The following is an 18756-nucleotide window of genomic DNA, read 5'->3' on the forward strand; positions in this document are numbered from 1 at the left end:
ACGCGCTCTCTCTGTCCCACTACCCAGGCTTTCAGTCGAAATCCTTCTGCTGCCCCCATGGTCTGGAGCTGCTTTCCCTCAGCCCGCTGTGTTCTCGACTCCCCCTGTCAAGGTCAAGCTCAAGGCCATTATTTGCCTTTGCCAATGACTGACTGCCTCTTTATAAACTAAATATCCACGCTGTTTCAGTACGGCGTCCTGGGATGCGGTCACGTTTAAACAAAGCTTTTATACATCCACATTGTGTTATATAATGTTGCCCTGGGGAGATATTCCTGATGCCGGCACTCAGCACGTGAGCAGAAACGGGACATTTCAATTCCAGCGACAAACTCTCACGACCAACCATACAGTACTGTTGCACTGAAACATAGATGTTACATTTTTGATTCATATCACATTTAAATGTAAATAGTCAATTCTTAACAAAACACAACCTCTTACATAACCGCAATGCTAACATTCCTTAGTCAGGTGAAGAATCAACGCCCCGTACATGAGTGGTGGGATATTACTCTGGGTTGGTTCAGAATTCTTTGGTTGTGAAATGCCAATCACATTGCAGCACCGAACAACTGAGTCATCACTGTGTAACCGCAGTTGTTGAGTGCACACTCAAGAGCAGCCGTCGGCAAAGATCACGACTCGTTCTGAAGCAGGTTAGAGGAGCCTGGGAGGAGGGGTCGTGGGTGGCGCTCGAAAGTCGCGCAATGGAAGGCGAAGAGGATAATATTTGACCTCCTACAGGGGAAGTTGATTGAGCTCGGCACAGATCGAGTCCTTGAATGATGACGGCTCGAACGCAGCGATTTTGTTTTTAAGTGGGACGAGGAAGTGAATGGGAAGTCAACGACGACGTTGACACAACATAGGGGGGGGGGTGGCGTTTACAATTTGACTTTGAACTCTGCTGTGCTCGAAACACGGCGCCGCTGCGAGGACGAGGTGGGGGTCGAGGTAGAGGGGGTCGAGGTGGAGGGGGTCACGCAGCTCGTGGTGCTGCCGCGTCTCCTGGCGTGACGGCACCGCGAGCTCAGGTGTGAGGAGGGCTGCTCGGCAGCCTCCAGGTGCGGTCACGGCTCCACGACTGAAGCCTCGGCCGCGTCCCGCCTGCACTTGACGTGTCGCCTTAAACAACTCGCTCGGGGCGTCTTCTCACGAGACGCATCGCGGCCGCCTCGACGCAAGGTCTGAGCGTGACCTCGAGTCTTGACGGAACTCGCGATTCGGAGCTGCGCCGCGTGTGCGCCAACGCGCGCGGTGTCTCTCCCACGTGGGCAGCGCGCCACCCGCGATGGGCGTCTGCTGCGTCGCTCGCTCGGCAGGGTGAGCGAGCCCCTCGGCAGGGCCCCGATGGGCCCCGCTTCTCACGCCGCGTCCACTCCGCCTCGACGCCTGCGTTGTTTTAGACCCCAGAAAACACTCGGCGGGGTTTTGTCGGATTGAGTTTATCGAGGACTGTGGGTGCTCAAGACTTTCCCGTGTCGGGGTACTTTACACGATTGACATATAGGGAGCACTGAATACTTAACGCGTGGCCGTAAGGGTGGACATCTGTTAAAAAGTGCTGTAGAGCTCATAGGATTCCTCCAGTATACATCAATATTCTGATTGTGTGCATCTTTGGTCACGTAGTAGTTTGCGAACGAGCCCCTCTTGTTGACATTCCGTTGAGGCGTTTCCTTCGGTCCGGATGAGAACATCACGAAGCCGCCGCGCCTCACGCACCCAACGCACAATTCTCGATCGGCCCGCGGGTGGCACCGACACAGGTCACGGCGAGCGCCCTCGAGGTGCCGTGATCTGTGCCCAACGAGCGGCAGGAGGGGCAGCAGGAGGGGCAGCAGGAGGGGCAGCAGGGGCAGCAGGGGCTCCGTCTCTCTCTCTCTCATCACCCCTCAGCCGGGGCTATATCAAGGTGTTGCATCTGTTCGTGTCCATCACTGCGCGAGTGGCGGGGGGTGAGGGAGCCGCGGGTGGGGGCGGCGAGGAGGGCGCGATGTGAATGGTGGGGAGCTGCGGGTGGGCACTGTTTGGGAAAATGTCCCGGCAAAAATACTCCGCGGGCAACCTCAGCGGCAGGGCGAGGGGAGGATGCACCGCTCGCAGCGACATCGCCGAATCGCTCGACGATAAAATTTGATTTTGCGCGTGCGTGTACTCGCAAGCTTGCATCTTCCCGGTGAGTAATTTACAGCAATTGCCTCCCCCCTCCTCTCCCTACCAACTGCACCAGCAGACGTCGGACGGAAACCCGTCCGAGAGTCGCGGTCGTCCTCCATCGTCGCCGCCTCAGGCCACATCGGCACGCGTCGCGGGACTCTGCCCGCCGCTGATTTGACCGCTGCGGGCAGAGTCAGGCGAGGGCGTCCTGCACGCCGCACGCCGCCGGGGTATTTATAGGGAGAGCCGATGCCGCAGTGACAACGAAAAGCGTGCAAAGTGTCCCGAAAATCATTCCCGACACGTTTCGAGTGCAGGGGGGGATGAGTCGGTCGTTGTCTGCTGAAAATCCCCCCTCGTTGTGGGCTCTCCTCGTGCGCTCAGCGAGCGCGTTGAGAAATCGCCTGATGGGCGCGTGCAGGGATTTGCCGCAGAGCGTGGTGGTGGTGGTGGTGTAGATTAGTCGTTTTTTATCTTCTGCGATGGGGCTTATCCCTTGTGGCACAGCAGCAACGAACACACCGCGTGATTTCTGCCCTTTGCGGTAAAACATCTCCAGTGTTGATCTTGTGAAGTTATTGTTGATTTTCTGTTTTTATGTGTTTTACATGTTCATCTGTTAATGGATATCTCTCAGGCTATAGGCGAAAAGAAAGGTAGTTGTTTGTGACTTGTTTCCGATAAATTATTGATGACCGCATAATGAGGCAAGCGCCAGAATAGTTTCGGATCGTTATGGACAGCAGAGGTCAATTGCTGTACTGTACTATGCTCCCACGTCAATGCTCCCCCCCCCCCCCACATTCACAGACGAGCGTGGTGAAGTATGGCCATATCGTGACGCCCTCACGAATCGCAGTGTGGGGAAACCCTCACCCAGCGATGGATTGATGAGGGGGCTTTACGCGTAGAGATATATACTGCAGCGCATTACTTAATTTGTATAATCACGTTGTTTGCAATTGCAAGGTGTGGAGGTAATACATCGTGAGCTCTGTGATAGTAAAGTTACGTGCAGACGCAGAACCAGCCCTATCAAATGATACATTTCTAAATTCGTCCGTACTATTTGTGTATCTCCATGGGCATACATTCTAGTAATGCATACAGTACATCTTATACACATTTGTGCATATCTGTAGAGATATGTATCCTCGTATGTTTAGACTAACTCTTCAGAGAGGCTTAACCAGGCGTGAACTCAAACTGTGGCTCATTTATGGAAGAGTTTGACATTCGTCACGAACAATATTCACTATATTTAACGTTTTAAAATGTCCAGTGGATAGTGCGCTGCGCCATGAACTCTGTGAACCTGAGCTGGATTCCCAGCAACGGCTGCCATCGCAGCGAGTGACTTGTGAACCGATTCTGGACAGCCCCCTTCACGAACCTCAAGTCGCCAGCGTGGTGACGTGTGGCCAAACACTCGTCCTTGACCGACACGGCCTGCGGTGGCATTCATCCGGCAGTGGATTGAAGAAGGGCTGCAATTGTTATTATTATAATCGACACTTCCATTAAAACAATGTTCTTTTTTTAGCACTTGGATAAAATCTCTTTCCAGTGTACTCAGTCCCACAGAGTACAGAGGCCGCTGGCTATCCAGTTTCATGTATTAGGTACGGCCCTGTGAGCCACGCGGCTCTTGACTCGGGTGCAACCGCAACAAACTAAAACATGAACAAGAACAGCTTAAAGTGACGACGCGCAACAGAAACATCCAGGAAAAACCAGCAAAGTCTTCCAGAAAAAAGCACCGTGTATCACTGAGCCGTGCACCCCATTCGTTCGACGGGACTGGAGTGGCTCGCCGACACAATGCTGAGTGGCTCTGGGGACCGTGACCGGAATCCACAAAGTCCGCGCGCCGGTCTTTGAAGGTGCCAGCGCGCGCCCGCCCGCGTGCTATTCGCGTGGCTGATGGATCGGCTGTGCGTGTGCGAGTCTGTAAACAGCTGATGGCTCGATGCGTCTCGTATCGTCGTCTCGCTATCATCGGCAGCACCCCCGGCAGCACTGTGGATTTTGTAGATGCCCCCTCCACCCCCCTTATAAGGGATTCAGTGAATAACCTCTTCACCACTGAACATTGCTTTTGAAAAAAGCCCCGTTGCGTGGTTTGAATTGTAAGTGGTGGGCTGAAAATTTGTTCTACAAATGTTCTTTGTTTCCTTTCGTTCGTTCTATCACGGCAAACAGAATGTGTTTTTATAAGTTTGGTTGACTCTTTTATGTTATTTAAATCCACACCAAATTTCACAAATGTTTACGTTTCGTGCCCGGCCGCTGACAGCCTGAATCTACTTTGTTCTGGCAAATTGTCGATTCCTGTCAAACACGTGGAGTTGTGTGGTGCGCGCGCAGGACGCGGTGCATCTGGCACACAAACGTCGTCTTCACGCGCACGGTGCTTGCTCACGCGCGCCTGTGCGTTGCCCAGGCCTGGCCTGCACGGCTCTTCCCTTCGGCCACAGAATCCTACCTTGAGTCGACGTCAATCGCATTGCATTTGTAACGTAAAGGGGCAGCCCTGCAATTGCGCGCTCGTGTCACTGCTGGCAGAAAGGCCTCGACTAGAGGGGGCTCTCGAGGATACTCGGCCTACTCTTCCACGCTGGCCAGTACATCTGGGAAGAGGCAGGAGTTATCCACACTGTACCCCCAACTGTACCCATTGATACCGCTGGGCGGACAGATGTAGGAGGGATTTAAGAAACCTGCACCTTTGTTTTAGCGCCACGCCAGGGGATTGCACCGGCAATCGGAGACCCCTGGATTGCAAGACCAGCGTGCTAAACAATAATCCACGGCAGCAGCTGCAGCAGCAGCATCACGTACAGTTGCACGTGACCGGTATTGGTGTTTACACCTCACCCTTTGCCTGTGCTGTAAATACTTTCATGGCTCTGCCGAACATCGCCCCATCTCCTCAACGCCTGACTTCACTCGTCTTATCGTCTGTAGATGATTAGAAAAACTGATCATTGCCACTTGTTTCCCAGTTGACTATTTCATCCGTGGTTGTTGAAGAATGTTACTATTCATTATTAGTATGCAGACACTTTATAAATCACAATTGCAAAACACAAGCATACCTGTAGTCAATAATAAGTCTTGTCAAACATCGAGTCATATGGCCAGAGATTGGTTTTGTGTTTAGAGGAAACAGCTCACGAACAGAAGGTCGCGAGTTCAAATCCTTCCACAAGGTCAACTCAGAGATTCTACTTTCAGTGTCAAAAATATATATACCTCTTTGTGGGAAGCTAACAGTGGCTGTCCACTCAATCGGCTGGTCCCTATGTATGTTTGTTGAACTTCTTTTACACATACGTAACCAACCGTGCTCATCAGACGTGCAGGGGAAGAACAACAAACTAAACACAAATAACAACTGTAAATAAATAGGTTTTCAATCTAGATTTAAAAGTGTATAGCTCCAGTGGCTTTCTACTTTGAGGGAAGAGCGTTCCAGATGGCCGCAGAACCGCATCTGAAAGCACATGATGTGGTGCCCGTCTTTGTTCCATGCCTAGCCAAAATCCGCTGCGAGGATGACCGAAGTTTGTGTGATGGTTTATGTTCCTTGACGAGATCAGCAAGGTAAAAGGTCCCTGCCATGGGAATGTCGAATTTGCACCTCTGGCTTAAGACCTGCGATGACCGCTCTGTAAATCTCTCTTGAGCAGCAGTAAGTAGAACTTGCCTCCTTTCTTTTGACTATATGCTGCAGTGTACGTAAGCCTGCGACCAAGTCTCCCTGGACGCTGCCGATCTCATCAGATCTCAAAAGCCAAGCCGTACAAATACGGGGCGAGGACATGGTCCTGCAGTCGCGCGTTTGCTGCTCGTTGCAGAGATTTGCGGTTCGATCTACACAGCCACCATGGTTAATACTGCTGGTTTATTAACCATACAAGACACGCCGTCTGCTTCACAGTGGCATTTAAATATCCCACGACGTTATTCCAAAAAGAGTTGTGCATGTGTGGCGGCAACATGTTCCAAATTTGCAAAAAAATGTAAATCAAACGCATATTACTCAATTTCGAAAGGGCCACTTAACGGCATTGCGAACTCACTGGCAGATCAATGGCCACTTGCAGGCGGGGTGCTGCGTTCACCTCGTGCCACACGGGGACCGCTGCCCCGTGGGCCAGCCCCTGGGCCAGCCCCTGGGCCAGCCCCTGGGCCAGGCTGCCGCAGGGGCAGCTCGCGGTGTGTTTTACGCGACGGTGAGATGACCACGACCACGACGACGACGATGATTCTCGTCCAGTAGCCTCGGAGGTTCCATCCGTAGCAGAGCGCGAGATGCTGTTGCGATGACACAGGCCGCGCCGCAGGGGCTGCGAGTCCCCGCCGGGAGCCGTCGGAGCCGCCGTCTGCGTCCGTGTGTCTCCGTGGCGCCGCGGAGGAGCTCGCCATGGCTGCAGCGCTCCCGCGCGCCGAGCTGTGCGCCTACGCGGGCGTGCTGGGGGCCGCGCTGCTGTGGGCGGCCAGCTGGGTCGCGGCCGTCTCCGAGGGTGCGGCACCAAGGCGCGCGCACGCACACACCGATGCACAGACAAAGATCCCCCATGTAGCCCGTAACAGGCTGTTGGGGCAAGTGCTGACAGTGAACGCATATGAAGGCCGGCACAGTGAACCTATATACACGAGTACATGCATACACGAGCACGTGTATACACGCGCACACACATACCTGTGTATTTACACTATGCAGGTAGACTAAGACAAGATCCCCTGTATAGATGCACAGAGTGTTGGGGCAAGTGCTATCAGCGAGGAGAGAATATGAAGGACGGCACGTTCCACGAGGGGGTGGGTTGGCCAGCACGACACCCGGCCGCCTTTCAGTTCCCCGTGCTGATGTTTACACACCGCTCCAGATACTCATTTAAGGCTGAGTCGACCTGGGGTAGTGAATCTTGTGAACACCAATCCCAGCCGCACTGCAAGCACAGACCAAACTGTTAGCTTGCCAGGATGTGGTTTAATGAGCGGAGGGACGCTGTTGATTGTTCGAACTGGATTCGTGTCTCGTCTCAGAACACGGGGGACACTTCAAGGAAGGTCTGCAGGATGGATGGTCCTACTTCGGAAGGAAGAGGGTGGGTATCGCACGGCCGCACAGCCACACGCCCACGTGCCCTTGCGCCGGTGGGTGGGTGGGTGAGTGATTGGATGCATGGGCAAGCAGTTTGGTGAGTGGGTGAGTAGATGCATGGATGGGTGAGTAGATGCATGGGCGGGTGTGTGGGTGATTGGCTGGGGAAATTATTTGGTGGGTGGGTGGATGGGTGAGTGAGGGATTGATTGGGTGCATGAGTGAGTGGGAAGGTAGATGGGAGTAATGGTCGGTTGGGTGAATACGTGAGTGCATCAGTCATGGTGTGAGTGAGTGGATAGATGATTCACTCACTAACTTAGCATTCGCTCATCCATTCAGCTACCCACTCACACCCTCATTTATTGCACTCAATTATAGATGAGTTCGTAGATGGGTGAGTGAGTGAGGACGTCGTTGGGTGCATGCGTGAGTGGGGAGGTGGATGGGTGAGTGAGTGCATAGGTGAGGAAGTTCGTGAGTGCAGAGGTAAGGGAGTGAGTGAATGAGTGAGTGGTGGTGGGTGGGTGATCGAGTCCGTTTTTGAGAGAACGAGTAAACCGGCAATCGCGGTGGCCACGAGCGAACCATGGGAGAGGGAGCGTGGAGGAGCCGTCCCTCGTCACCACCCCGGACGTGCCTGCGTGACGACGACGTCTCCTGTCCCCCGCTAGGACATCGCGGACTTTGAGTGGCTCATGTGGTTCTCCAAGTGGCGGAACTGCATTCTGCTCGCCCTGTCGGGACACGTGCTCTTCGGGAAGTTCGCGTCGCTCCTCTTCCCCGAGGTACCCGGCACCTGCATCAGTGGGGGGGGGGCATGTGGGCAGGAGTTGGGGGGGCGGCAGCAAGTCACGTGTGGAACTACTCAACATGTGCAAAAATAGTTTTACAGCTCATCCGATTCCTCCAGTATAAATACAGATTATGATTCTATAAAGCTCCTTTAAGATGCTTAGGGTTCGTTTTAATGCCCCAGTTCTCACAACGCCAAGTTTTGGGAGTGGAATAGCCAATGGGAAATTCCTGATTCCCATCTGCTGCAATGTAGATTTTCCGGGTTGGACCCAGCTGAAATTGAGCTCCGAATAAGTCGTCAAACGTCGTTGATGACACGTGGGTGGCCTCGTGCCGAGCCAATTTTCATTGTGTTTAGTTTGTTGTCCTTCCCCCGCACCTCCCAATAGCACGGTTGGCTACGTGCGGTGCGAAATAAGTTCAACATAATGAAGAAACAATAGGAATAGGTTTTACCCTTTTCTGACAACAAAACAGTTTATTTCAGGTGTTGAGATGTTCAAACACCTAATAGATACCTATTGCAAAGCACCAAGTCTGCATTAACCACACACATTTGTGGCAAAACATGCAAACAGACATGCTCTGATAATATAATATAGACATTGTCTTCAAAACTGATTATCCTCCACCGAGACAGCCTTCTTCATGGGCTTGTCGCACCAGTGTTACCACAAGTGCGTGTGGTTCATGCAGACCTGATGCCTTACAAACGGTATTTATGTGGTGTTTGAACATCGTAACACCTGTTTTATTGCCCGAAAATGGCAACCCCTATGCTTCTTGTTTCATCATTTTGATGCTGCCAAAAAGGCCCCGTAGATCGAGTTCCCCGCCCGTCTGGTGTCCGCGTGCTCCGCAGCGCCGCTCGCTGGTGTACATGGCCTACGGCGTGCTGGTGGTCACCGCCACCATGGGCCTGCAGTACGTGCTGCTCGTGGCGTCGCACTGCCTGCTGCTCTACTCCGTCGGACTCGCCAAGCAGCGCTGGCTCTGCTTCCTCGCCGGACTCGCATCGCTCGCCACCTTCAGGGCCGAGCCGTTCAACAGCTGGCAGGTGCCACGGGGGGGGGGGGGGGGGAGATGTTAACTACCTCGCCCGCTATAGAGGAGTCAATCGTGGGTTCCATCCAGACCCTGACGCTTGTATACCTGGAGTTTTCGTGTCTCTCTGTCTCTCTCCACGGTCGCGTGGATTGTTCTCCAGGTCCTCCGGTTTCCCATCCACATTTAGAATCAACACGTATTTCGCTGTTGTAAATGTCCACATGATGATCCACTTATTTAGGATATCATTTGTGGACAGGTCGCTTCTGAAAAATAGCTATATAGCTCAGCGGGCTTTTTCTGGTCAAATAAAACTTTGTATATATAGTTCAGTTCGAATGGGTGGGATTGCTCAAAAGAGTCAGGATGCTCTCGGCGGTAGGAAGACTGGATGACGGGAGAAATACACATTCATGGTCTGGAGTGGTATCGTGTTATTTTTATGCAACTACGACAGAAGGGACTTTAAGTGTCTCGAGAAGACTTACATATTTAACAGGGCAGCTATTTAAAATAATAGGACGATCCTGGGGAGACCAGGACAAGGTTTAACGTTTTGGATTATTTTGTGTAATCAGGTGAGAACTGAAGAGACGAGGATAGGTCTCGTTTGCAAGGCTGGCCTGTGTCACAAGAATTACCAAAGCAAATAACATAAAGTAAATTAAAATGATGAAACATATACCAATCGGAGCAAAAACAATCAAAAAGCAATCAGAGCATAAACAATTAGAAATAAATGAGTGGCAACTCTGTGGATCGAGCTTGTTCATGCATGTCTCGTAAAGCTGTGACACCCTGTACAAGAGGATTACACGCATTGAATATTAATCCACTTGAGGTAAACAAGATTTTAAAAAAAATTAATGCGAGAGGTTAAAAGTGAGATCGTGTATATTAATGATGGAAAATGTTACTTTCCCGGTGATTTAAAGAAATCGTCACAATTCAGAATCGTGGTTCAACTCAAGAATCCATTGATTGACATTGCGGTGAATGGGCCACGGGGGTGACGTGAAACCATCACGTGACGCCGTGCTAATCAAACGCGCCTATTCGTACACAAAATATTAGATGTATGTAATGCATATTAATGATTCGATGCATCGTTCCCCAAATCAATCAAATAGGGAAGCCCCATATCACACATCAGCTCTGTGACCGTGAGCTTAATATAGAAACCCGCAGCTCCAGCTGCCAGGCCGAGTTCCTGTACCCACGCTGTGGCTGGAGGGGCCTGAGCCCCCTCCTGAAGACTCGGTTCCACCTCCTAAATACAACGATCCTTCGCCAACCGCGGGGGTTACGCTCCTGAAAACCGCCGTAGTTGGAAACCCCCCCCCCCCCCCCCCGGTTGGCAATTTCTAAGGCCCTATGGGAAACATGGGGTCAGGAAAACATGGGGTCAGGGCAGCCGTGGCCACGGTCACACTCGTCAAGGCCTAACCAGGTTGCCTGTTCCTTCACTCAACGCAAATAAAATAAACGGTAACAAAATACAATTTCAAATGGCATAATCAATAAAAACAAAATAATGTTATTTACCTTTCATACTGAGGGTTGAAGTTGACGAGGTAACGTGGTAGGTGGTTGTTAAAGGCACGAGGAGCTCTGCCCACTCTCCAGCTCTACCTGGTGGTGGGAGGAGAGCGGTGGCCGGGGCTGGAGACGAGGCGATGCATGGAGCGGACACCGCGATGTGGGAGATTCTCAATGACAAGTCGCAGTCGCCGTGATCAACCGCGGATATGCGAAACTCCATACCGCGGTTAGCAAATTGGTATGCCGAAGGAAAGACGTGGATACGTAAATACCGCGGATGCGAAAAACTCGGTTGGTGAGGGATTGCTGTACTGAAAGTCAAGTCAAAATGTTTATACAATATGTCCTCTATACACATCGGGTGAGAGGCAGCGGCATGCACAATCAGCAAGAGTGGTCCTTATCATTACTCTATTCAGCGGTTGGCTTTTGTTTAAATTGGTTTAATTCTATTTAACACGTAGGCTTTCGCGACCAATAATTATTCATAATAAAGGTTTCTGGGTTAGATCGCGTAAGTATAAACGACACATTTATTCTTAAGTATAAACGACACATATATACTTACGCGATCTAATATAAACGACACATTTATACTTACGCGATCTAACCCAGAAACCTTTATTATGAATTGGTTTAATTCTGCCGTGATCGCCATCCACCCTGGCTATGATTGAGAGCTTTTGCCCATGACGTCCGGATCTCTCTCCACCCCCCCTGTGTTTGATGCGCGGCGCAGAACGGCTTCGTGTCGGGCGACTTCCAGCTGCAGGACGTCCTCTTTGCGGGCGGCTCGGCCTTCACCATTGTGCGCTGCCTGAGCTTCGCGCTCGACAACTGTGATTACAAGGGCGGCAGCTACTCCTTCCTGGACCTGCTCAAGTACAACTTCTACCTGCCCTTCTTCTTCTTTGGGCCCGTCATGGTCTACGACAAGTTCCACGAGCAGGTGACGCGCCCCGACATCTGCCGCACGCCGAGGCCTCCTGCTTAGTGGCCGTGTGGCTCAGAGGTGCCACTGCTCGGATCTTGCGTTCGAATCCAGATTTCTGCCGCCTGCGATTTAAAACCAGGTACTCGGGTACAGTGAGTTAAATATTTTAGCCCGTCACCATCGACTGCACATTTACATTTGCCTTGTTAGATTTGGTTCTGCACTCTATATGGATATTAAATCATATAGGTTTGAATGTTGTGCCGTGAATTTAGCACTCCATAACAGATCGAGTTGAAAAGTGCTACCCACTCGTGTGGTGCACCAGAGGTCACTTGCAGGGATCTAAGAGGTAGTTTGTGATTTTCGCTTCCATGGGTCGTTCTCTAACACTCATCTTGGTAAACAGTCACGCGTTTAATTAGTCTGCAGCCCTTTGTCAATCCACTGCTGTGTAGAAGTCGGCCCATGCCATGGGTGTTTTTTTTACCATTCTTTGCCACGCTGGTCATTACGCATTGGTTAACGGTGCGCACAGGATGCATTCATTAATCAGCTGCAGTTTCATCGTATCTTGTTTTAGTAACACTTCCCACCGATGGTTTGTGCCCGCGAGGGCATTGGTGCGGCCGGAGGGAATGAGCACTGATCCCACGCGGGTCCCACGGGCAGGTGAACGACTCTTCGCTGGCGCGCAAGGAGCACGAGCTGTGGGGGATCAACGTGGGCGTGTGCGGACACCTCCTGGTCGTGCTGCTCGTGGACATCCTCTTCCACTTCCTCTACATCGTCACCATCCCTGCCGACCTCTCCCTGCTGGAGGACACCTCCGACTGGGGTCTCGGTACGGCGGTGACGCACCCTCCCTCCCCCCCTCCCTGCAGACCACGCGGGCAGCAGTAGAGAAGGAGCGATCCTTTAAATAGGATCGCAATTATTAATAACAATGCAATTGCAGTGACACAATGGTGCTTTCTTTTAAATTATTTAAATCATAACAAAACAGAGTCCATTAGAGTGTCTCCTCATTGAAGGAGGCCTGTCTGAAATGAAACGCACTCTGGGCTTCCCCCGCGTGTGGGTTACCCACGAGCCCCGTGTGGGTTATTTACATTCCCGTTGCACCGATTGAAACAAAACGCCGCCACAGTTGTCATAGTAATCAGCAGCAGCTGTCTATCCAATGGTGGATAAAGAACTCCCCATGCTGGCGCCATCCCTCGTGAGCCGGTGCGGCTGCCGTCCATCTCACTCCTGCACATAAATTGATCTCATCGCTTCACCTCCTCGGTGTACATCCCCATGGACACATTTCTCTGTTTTGACCGCCATTCTGTCCACCAGTTTTGCACATCGGCCATCACCCCATCTAGCAATGGGCCCTGCCCAATCGCACTTATTATTGTGCATTGTCAAAATGATGTCACGACCTGCATCTTCCACCTGATCGACGTCTTCCTTTTTCTGTGTCCCCGTTTAATTGCGAGCATGGATCCCGTCACAGTGCTGACGGCTAAATTCCGCCCTCTTGCTGCGAGCCGATGACCGAGCAGGGGCGGTTTCTTCATTAGGGCGATTGGGCGACGCACCACCAATCTCAGCCGTTACTGTGCCTCTGGATATAGTCCAATCAGTGTCTTGTCACGTTCTGTGGAGTACCGCCTCTTTTTGGGCGATTTCACTCTGGCTGAGAATCGCCCCGAGTGGTCCCATAGACTTACATTCAAAGATGTGTTTTTTCGAACGGCGGGCGCTGCAATGCATTCTCTATGGCTTCCGGGAGGGCTCGCACTAACGTGCTTACGTCATCATACGTAAGCACGTTTCAGTCAACAATATTATTTGTCGCCACCTAGTGGAATCTTTAATAAAAGAAACTGAGTGGATTGCAATAATAGTGAGATAGAAACAAACAAGATGTATTGTAAGAGTCACTTTATTTTTCATTAATATTAAAGAAGTGAAGTTGCCTTTACATGCTTAAGCTGTTAATTTATCCATTGCATGGGTGGACCTTATCCTTATCAATCATCCAGACATTTGCCCCCCCTGAGAGATTTTGCAGGAGCCGCCACTGTGACTGAGTCGTGTGCGGTGGGGGTTTCTGTCTGTCCTTCAAAGCGTTCCTGGCGTACGCAAACCTGGTGTACGACTGGGTGAAGGCTGCTATGCTGTTCGGCGTGGTGTGCAGCGTCGCCCGCCTGGACCACTTCGACCCCCCCAAGCGTCCCAAGTGTATCACCATGCTCTACGTCTTCGCCGACACGTGCGATACACCGCGCGCACACACGCACACACACAACAACACAAGGTCCCCCGTATAGCCTTTAACAGACTGTTGGCAAGTGATGTTAGCGAGCACCTACGAAGGCCGGCACGGCACACAAAGGGGTGGGTAGCCAGCACCACGCCCGGCCGCCCTTGTCTCCCGAGTGGCGATGTTTACACACCGCACCAGGTACTAATTTGAGGCCGAGTCGACCTAGGGAAGGCCCAGGACCACGTCAGATAATCGTCACTGCACACACGTGTACACACACATATACATGTAAACACTCTCACACCTATACACATACGAACATGTGTGCAAATACTTGTACACGCTCACACACTGATACACACATTCAAACAAATGCACGCGTACACACTCACCAGCATACAACTCAAATGAAATGATGCAGATGTAGTGGTGGTACGCGCTGGCAGGGGGGGATCGTGTGAGAGCGCGTCGGGTGTGGCTACATCGCGGTCCGCAGGCAGATGTCCACATCGCGGTCCGCATAGGCCTCGCCCCCTGGAGCGGAGGACTATTTAGGGCGATGTGCAGCAGCACTCGGGGAGTTGGTAACCTGTGAAGACAGAAGACGGAGGAGGAAGTGATAGGGCCCTGAGACCCCTAGCCCCGCTGTCCTTGTAAGGGCCGGGACCCTGTGTGGTTCAGAGGCGAGACCGTGGGACCCGGGGCCGGACGTCCTTGTGAGGGCCGGCTGTGGGACCCAGTGGTCGGGACCCATACCCAAGCCGGGGTGGGTCTGTGAGTTCCCCTGGAAGCTACGGGGCCGGAGAGCCCGTGTGTGTAGCCGGGTGGAACGCGTAGCGTAGGCTGTAGTTGGCTACACGTGTTATTGTGGCTAAGTGGGTGTTAATAAAAGTGTGCTACCCGTCAAGTGGTCTCCCGCCGTAATTACTATATTACACATTCACAAGAGCCAGAGATCCCCATATAGGCCAAGCAGGCTGTTGGGTCAAGTGCTCTTCACAAACGCCTCTTTAGGGCCAACGTGGTGCACGAGGGGGTAGCATGGCCGGAACTATGCTCGGCCGCCGTTTTCCTCCCCAGTAAATGTTGTATGTATGTAGCCAACCGTGCTAATCGGAGGTGCGGGCAAAAGACAACAAACTAAACACAAAAAGCAATGTTGACACCGCCACATCAGGTGTGAATTCGTTTTGAGGCCGAGTTGACCTAGGGGAGGTCCAGAGCAGAACTATGGCGGGGGCAACCTTGTAGCGACGTGCGCTGTCACTCGACCCGCACGAGTGGCGGGTGCCGCGCGTGACGAGCGGTGTGGGAGGTGTCGGGAGGATCGGCTGTGGAAACGCGCGCAGGCATGCTCCAGGTCGCAGCATGTGGGCACCGCATGTTGCTGCTTTAAAAAAGCGAATCGATAAACGTTGCTCCCTCAGCAGCAGAGGCATAATTATGAGACTACCTACTCTCCTTACACTTCGCGATTTATGGGGTAGCAACCTTTAAACACTGTTTATTTAAAAGAGTTAAATTAATCACAATTCTTATTTGTGTTGCAGTCATTTTGACAGAGGAATCAACGACTTTCTTTGCAAGTAAGTACCATTGTTATTATTGTTGCGGATAACTGATGGAGTATGATTTATGTGCCTAGTAAATTACCTATTTTTGCACAAGTTTTGTAAATCTTCCATATGAGGTCAAAGTGAGAGTCAAACTTGGCAAGGAGCTGCAGTAATTACATCCAAAAAGCAGTTATTGACTGAAGGAAATAATTAATTGGCACCTTTCCATTTGCCCCATAGCCATTACAAGACACATATCACGTAAAATGCCTGTGACCGAATAAGGTGGAACGTGCCCGGTCTCATCAGATCTTGAGAGTTTCAATGGGGGTGACCGCCATGCATAAGACAACCGGTGTTGTCGACTGGTGCGGGACTGCATTGTTACCAGAGGGCAGTGCAGCAAGATCCATTGTACTGTACTGGAAGGTATTGGCACTCGAAATGCATTGCGACAGAAGGATACTGCTGCATGTAAGCTGGACCCAAAGAGAAAGCAACATAGAAGTAAGAAAACGGTTGCGCAGAGAAGAAGACGACCTGATGATGCATGCAGTGATGAGAAGGAAACTGACACTATTTGGACACATATGTAGGATATATATATGTAGGATGGACATATGTAGGATGGACAACACCAGGAATTTTAAAAGTGTGTTTGGAAAAATGTAAGTAACTGGAAAAAAAGAAAGACCTGACAGAGGATGACTTGATGACAGAAGAGATTAGTGCCAGAAAGATGTACACTACTTGAGCATATTGGTACAAGACAGAGGAAAGTGGAAACAAATTTGGAAATGTGCAGTGGACACCTACGGCTGTCTGCCCAGGGATTGTGTTGATGATGATTGTGCTCCAACGTCTATGCTGAGGCACGATCAAATAACCTCCACGGCCCGTGTGGTATTGGAATGGTTGAGATGAGACATTTGGCACATTGAGTTGCTGAGGCATTAAAGCAAGTTTCCTCTCTCTGCACGCAAATCCTTATCCTCAATCCTGCGCTTCCCCAGATACATCTACGACCGCTATGGAGTCAACCACGACAACATCCTGAGGGAGCTGCTTGGCACGGTGGCGACGTTTGCCTTTGCCACGCTGTGGCTGGGCCCGTGCGACGTCGTCTACCTGTGGTCCTTCCTCAACTGCCTGGGCCTCAACCTGGAGCTGTGGGTGCAGAAGCTGTTTGCGCTGCCTGCCCTCACCCAACTCGAGGTAATTGCCCTCGAACAATGTTCACGTGATTCATAATTGATGTTTGTGTTTCCCCATGTAATGATCTTGACTAGTTGTTGTGACGTAACCCTGCACCAACCGACAAAGCTAAATAAAATTGTCATGTGCACAAGCGATTAACACACCAGGTATTATTGTTTAAGCTCACCGGTGAGTTGAAGAACAGTTCACAGAAGCAAACCTAGTGATTAGATGACGTTTCACTTGCAAATGTGTCAAACACCTTTAGGTAAAAAACTAGGAAGTCAGAATTACCTCCTGGAGCTGTGGGTGCAGGAAGGCAGAATTGTTTTCCTTGTATCTAAAGATCTTTCATGATATCGGGTGGTGGAGGGTTACACAACATAAAAAGTGGACAGTTCATTTGAGGCCTAACCCAACACTCGGTAATGAATTGCAGTTGAGTTGACCTGATCATATACATGGCCAAGGCTTCGAAAATCCTTCCCGTTAAGTGTTAATGTAGACGGAATTTTTTTAAAAATCAGTGAGAGTTATAGTCTCGTCAACATCAACCTGTGGAATATTTATGTGTACACCCGCGCGTGTGTTCGTGCGTTCCCATGTGGCTGCGCCCCCTAGGGCAAGCGGCTTACGCTGGAGTGGTCTCGCCGTGTGCGTGCCATTTTTGGGGCGGCCAACTACTGGACCATCATCCTGTACAACGTGCTGGCTCTCAACAGCACCGAATTTGCTGAACTTGTCTCCTGCCGCATTCTGCTCTACGGTCAGAGTCTACGCACTGCCGCACCGCAGCATCACAGCACCTGCACAACATTTCCCCACCACTCTGCATCTCTGACAGTTAACTGAATAAAATCATATGCAATTTGAATACTTATACAGAATCACGTTTGACGCAACTACATGTCGTTTAGGTTGTACTGTATAGCGACCCGATGTGTAATCGGGTTGTACCGCGTTTTGTAAAGTGTGATGCCCAACATTTTGCTCGACGTTCTGGTGGCTTCTACAAGTTCTGACAAAATTCTCGAAAAAGATCCCAGCAGGTGGTGAGAAACGTCGGACATCATACCCAGACAATACACGTTACAACCCTAAAACACATCAGATTAAAAAAAAATTAAAGGGTGAAGTGGCCACAAAATGCCCGTACACGCCCGTATTAATTTCCCCTTGCGCTAAGCACTGTCACATACTTTCTTGCTTGCACTCGGCGTTGACCACCACAACCACCTTTCTTGTGTGAGCCATACTCTGCGCATTGGCATCCTATTGCACTTACAGCCTTGCAGTTATGTTATATAACTCAACTGAGATTAAATGAAGAATGTAGGCATGAGGCACAAAACCTTTTAGGTATCTATGGCGGGAGAGAGGGCATGGTAGGTGAGACAGTTTGCCCTAGGCCTCCGATATGGAAGGGCCTCAGATCTGAGGGGGCCTCATCTTGCATTCTGCCCCAGGCTTCCATAAACCTTACAGCGGCCTTATAAACGGCGTCAGAGGTCTCACGTGACGAATCTCCATCCATCCATTCATCAATGACAAAGGCCTGTTGATGCTGTTTTGTAGGTTTTCCCTTCACCACCATCATGGTGTGGTTCATCACATACTGTGGGGTACAGCTTGTCATGGAGAAGGACCGTCTGGATGCTGTGAAGGAGAAGACTGAGTGAGGTGCCCCCATGTTTGAAGGACGCCGTGCCATTGTATGGAGTTCGTCAGGAAAGACTGACGTTCAGCTTGTAAATCCCAACTTATGTTGCCGACACTATACTGTCATGAAACCACGCGTAACATTTTATTTTAGTTACTCCACAATTGTATCAACAAAATATTCCTTGAAAAATGCAATGTCATGCCCCATGTCAAGTATAATTTTAATCTATTACCAAACTGTATGGTTAAACTCATTATTTAAAGAGGAAAATTTAATAATATTTAATCAATTAAATTATACCTTGCGAGTTGAGTTGTGGATTATCGCCAACTGTGGTTACTTTGTCCATGTTTATGAACATTAATAACACTCAGCAATGCACTGTGAAGCATCTGCGTGGCCATTACCTGCCAAACGTACCTGTGCCACTGTGTAATTAAACATTTGTAACTGTGTAGCTGTGTAACGCATTGCCATACTTAA

The 18756-nt window shown here is 50.7% G+C and overlaps 1 protein-coding gene across 2 annotated transcripts; it reads left to right on the forward strand.

Moving 5' to 3' along the window:
• The first annotated feature begins 1971 nt into the window (after positions 1–1971).
• On the forward strand, positions 1972–18561 carry HHATL (hedgehog acyltransferase like). Of its 2 annotated transcripts, none has more exons than XM_078871163.1 (12): positions 1972–2182; positions 6501–6692; positions 7219–7280; positions 7951–8064; positions 8937–9131; positions 11403–11612; positions 12270–12441; positions 13719–13863; positions 15408–15443; positions 16427–16628; positions 17232–17376; positions 18186–18561. In XM_078871163.1, exons 2-12 carry the CDS (start codon positions 6593–6595, stop codon positions 18287–18289), a joined length of 1485 nt encoding a protein of 494 aa, XP_078727289.1. In that variant the 5' UTR covers positions 1972–2182; positions 6501–6592; the 3' UTR covers positions 18290–18561. The 2 variants fall into 2 exon arrangements, with proteins under 2 accessions (XP_078727289.1, XP_078727290.1); XM_078871164.1 differs by lacking the exon at positions 1972–2182 and adding an exon at positions 2352–2393.
• Positions 18562–18756: the final 195 nt, after the last annotated feature.

Source organism: Lampetra fluviatilis, chromosome 31, assembly GCF_964198595.1.
Source record: "Lampetra fluviatilis chromosome 31, kcLamFluv1.1, whole genome shotgun sequence".
Classification (NCBI taxonomy): Eukaryota; Metazoa; Chordata; class Hyperoartia; order Petromyzontiformes; family Petromyzontidae; genus Lampetra; species Lampetra fluviatilis.

Bases quoted from the DNA above. Each gene is read 5' to 3' on its own strand.
- HHATL (XM_078871163.1), top strand. From the start codon at position 6,593: ATGGCTGCAGCGCTCCCGCGCGCCGAGCTGTGCGCCTACGCGGGCGTG. The intron at 8,065-8,936 runs GTACCCGGCACC...CGTGCTCCGCAG, and splicing joins CGTCGCTCCTCTTCCCCGAG to CGCCGCTCGCTGGTGTACAT. The intron at 13,864-15,407 runs GTGCGATACACC...TTTGTGTTGCAG, and splicing joins CTCTACGTCTTCGCCGACAC to TCATTTTGACAGAGGAATCA.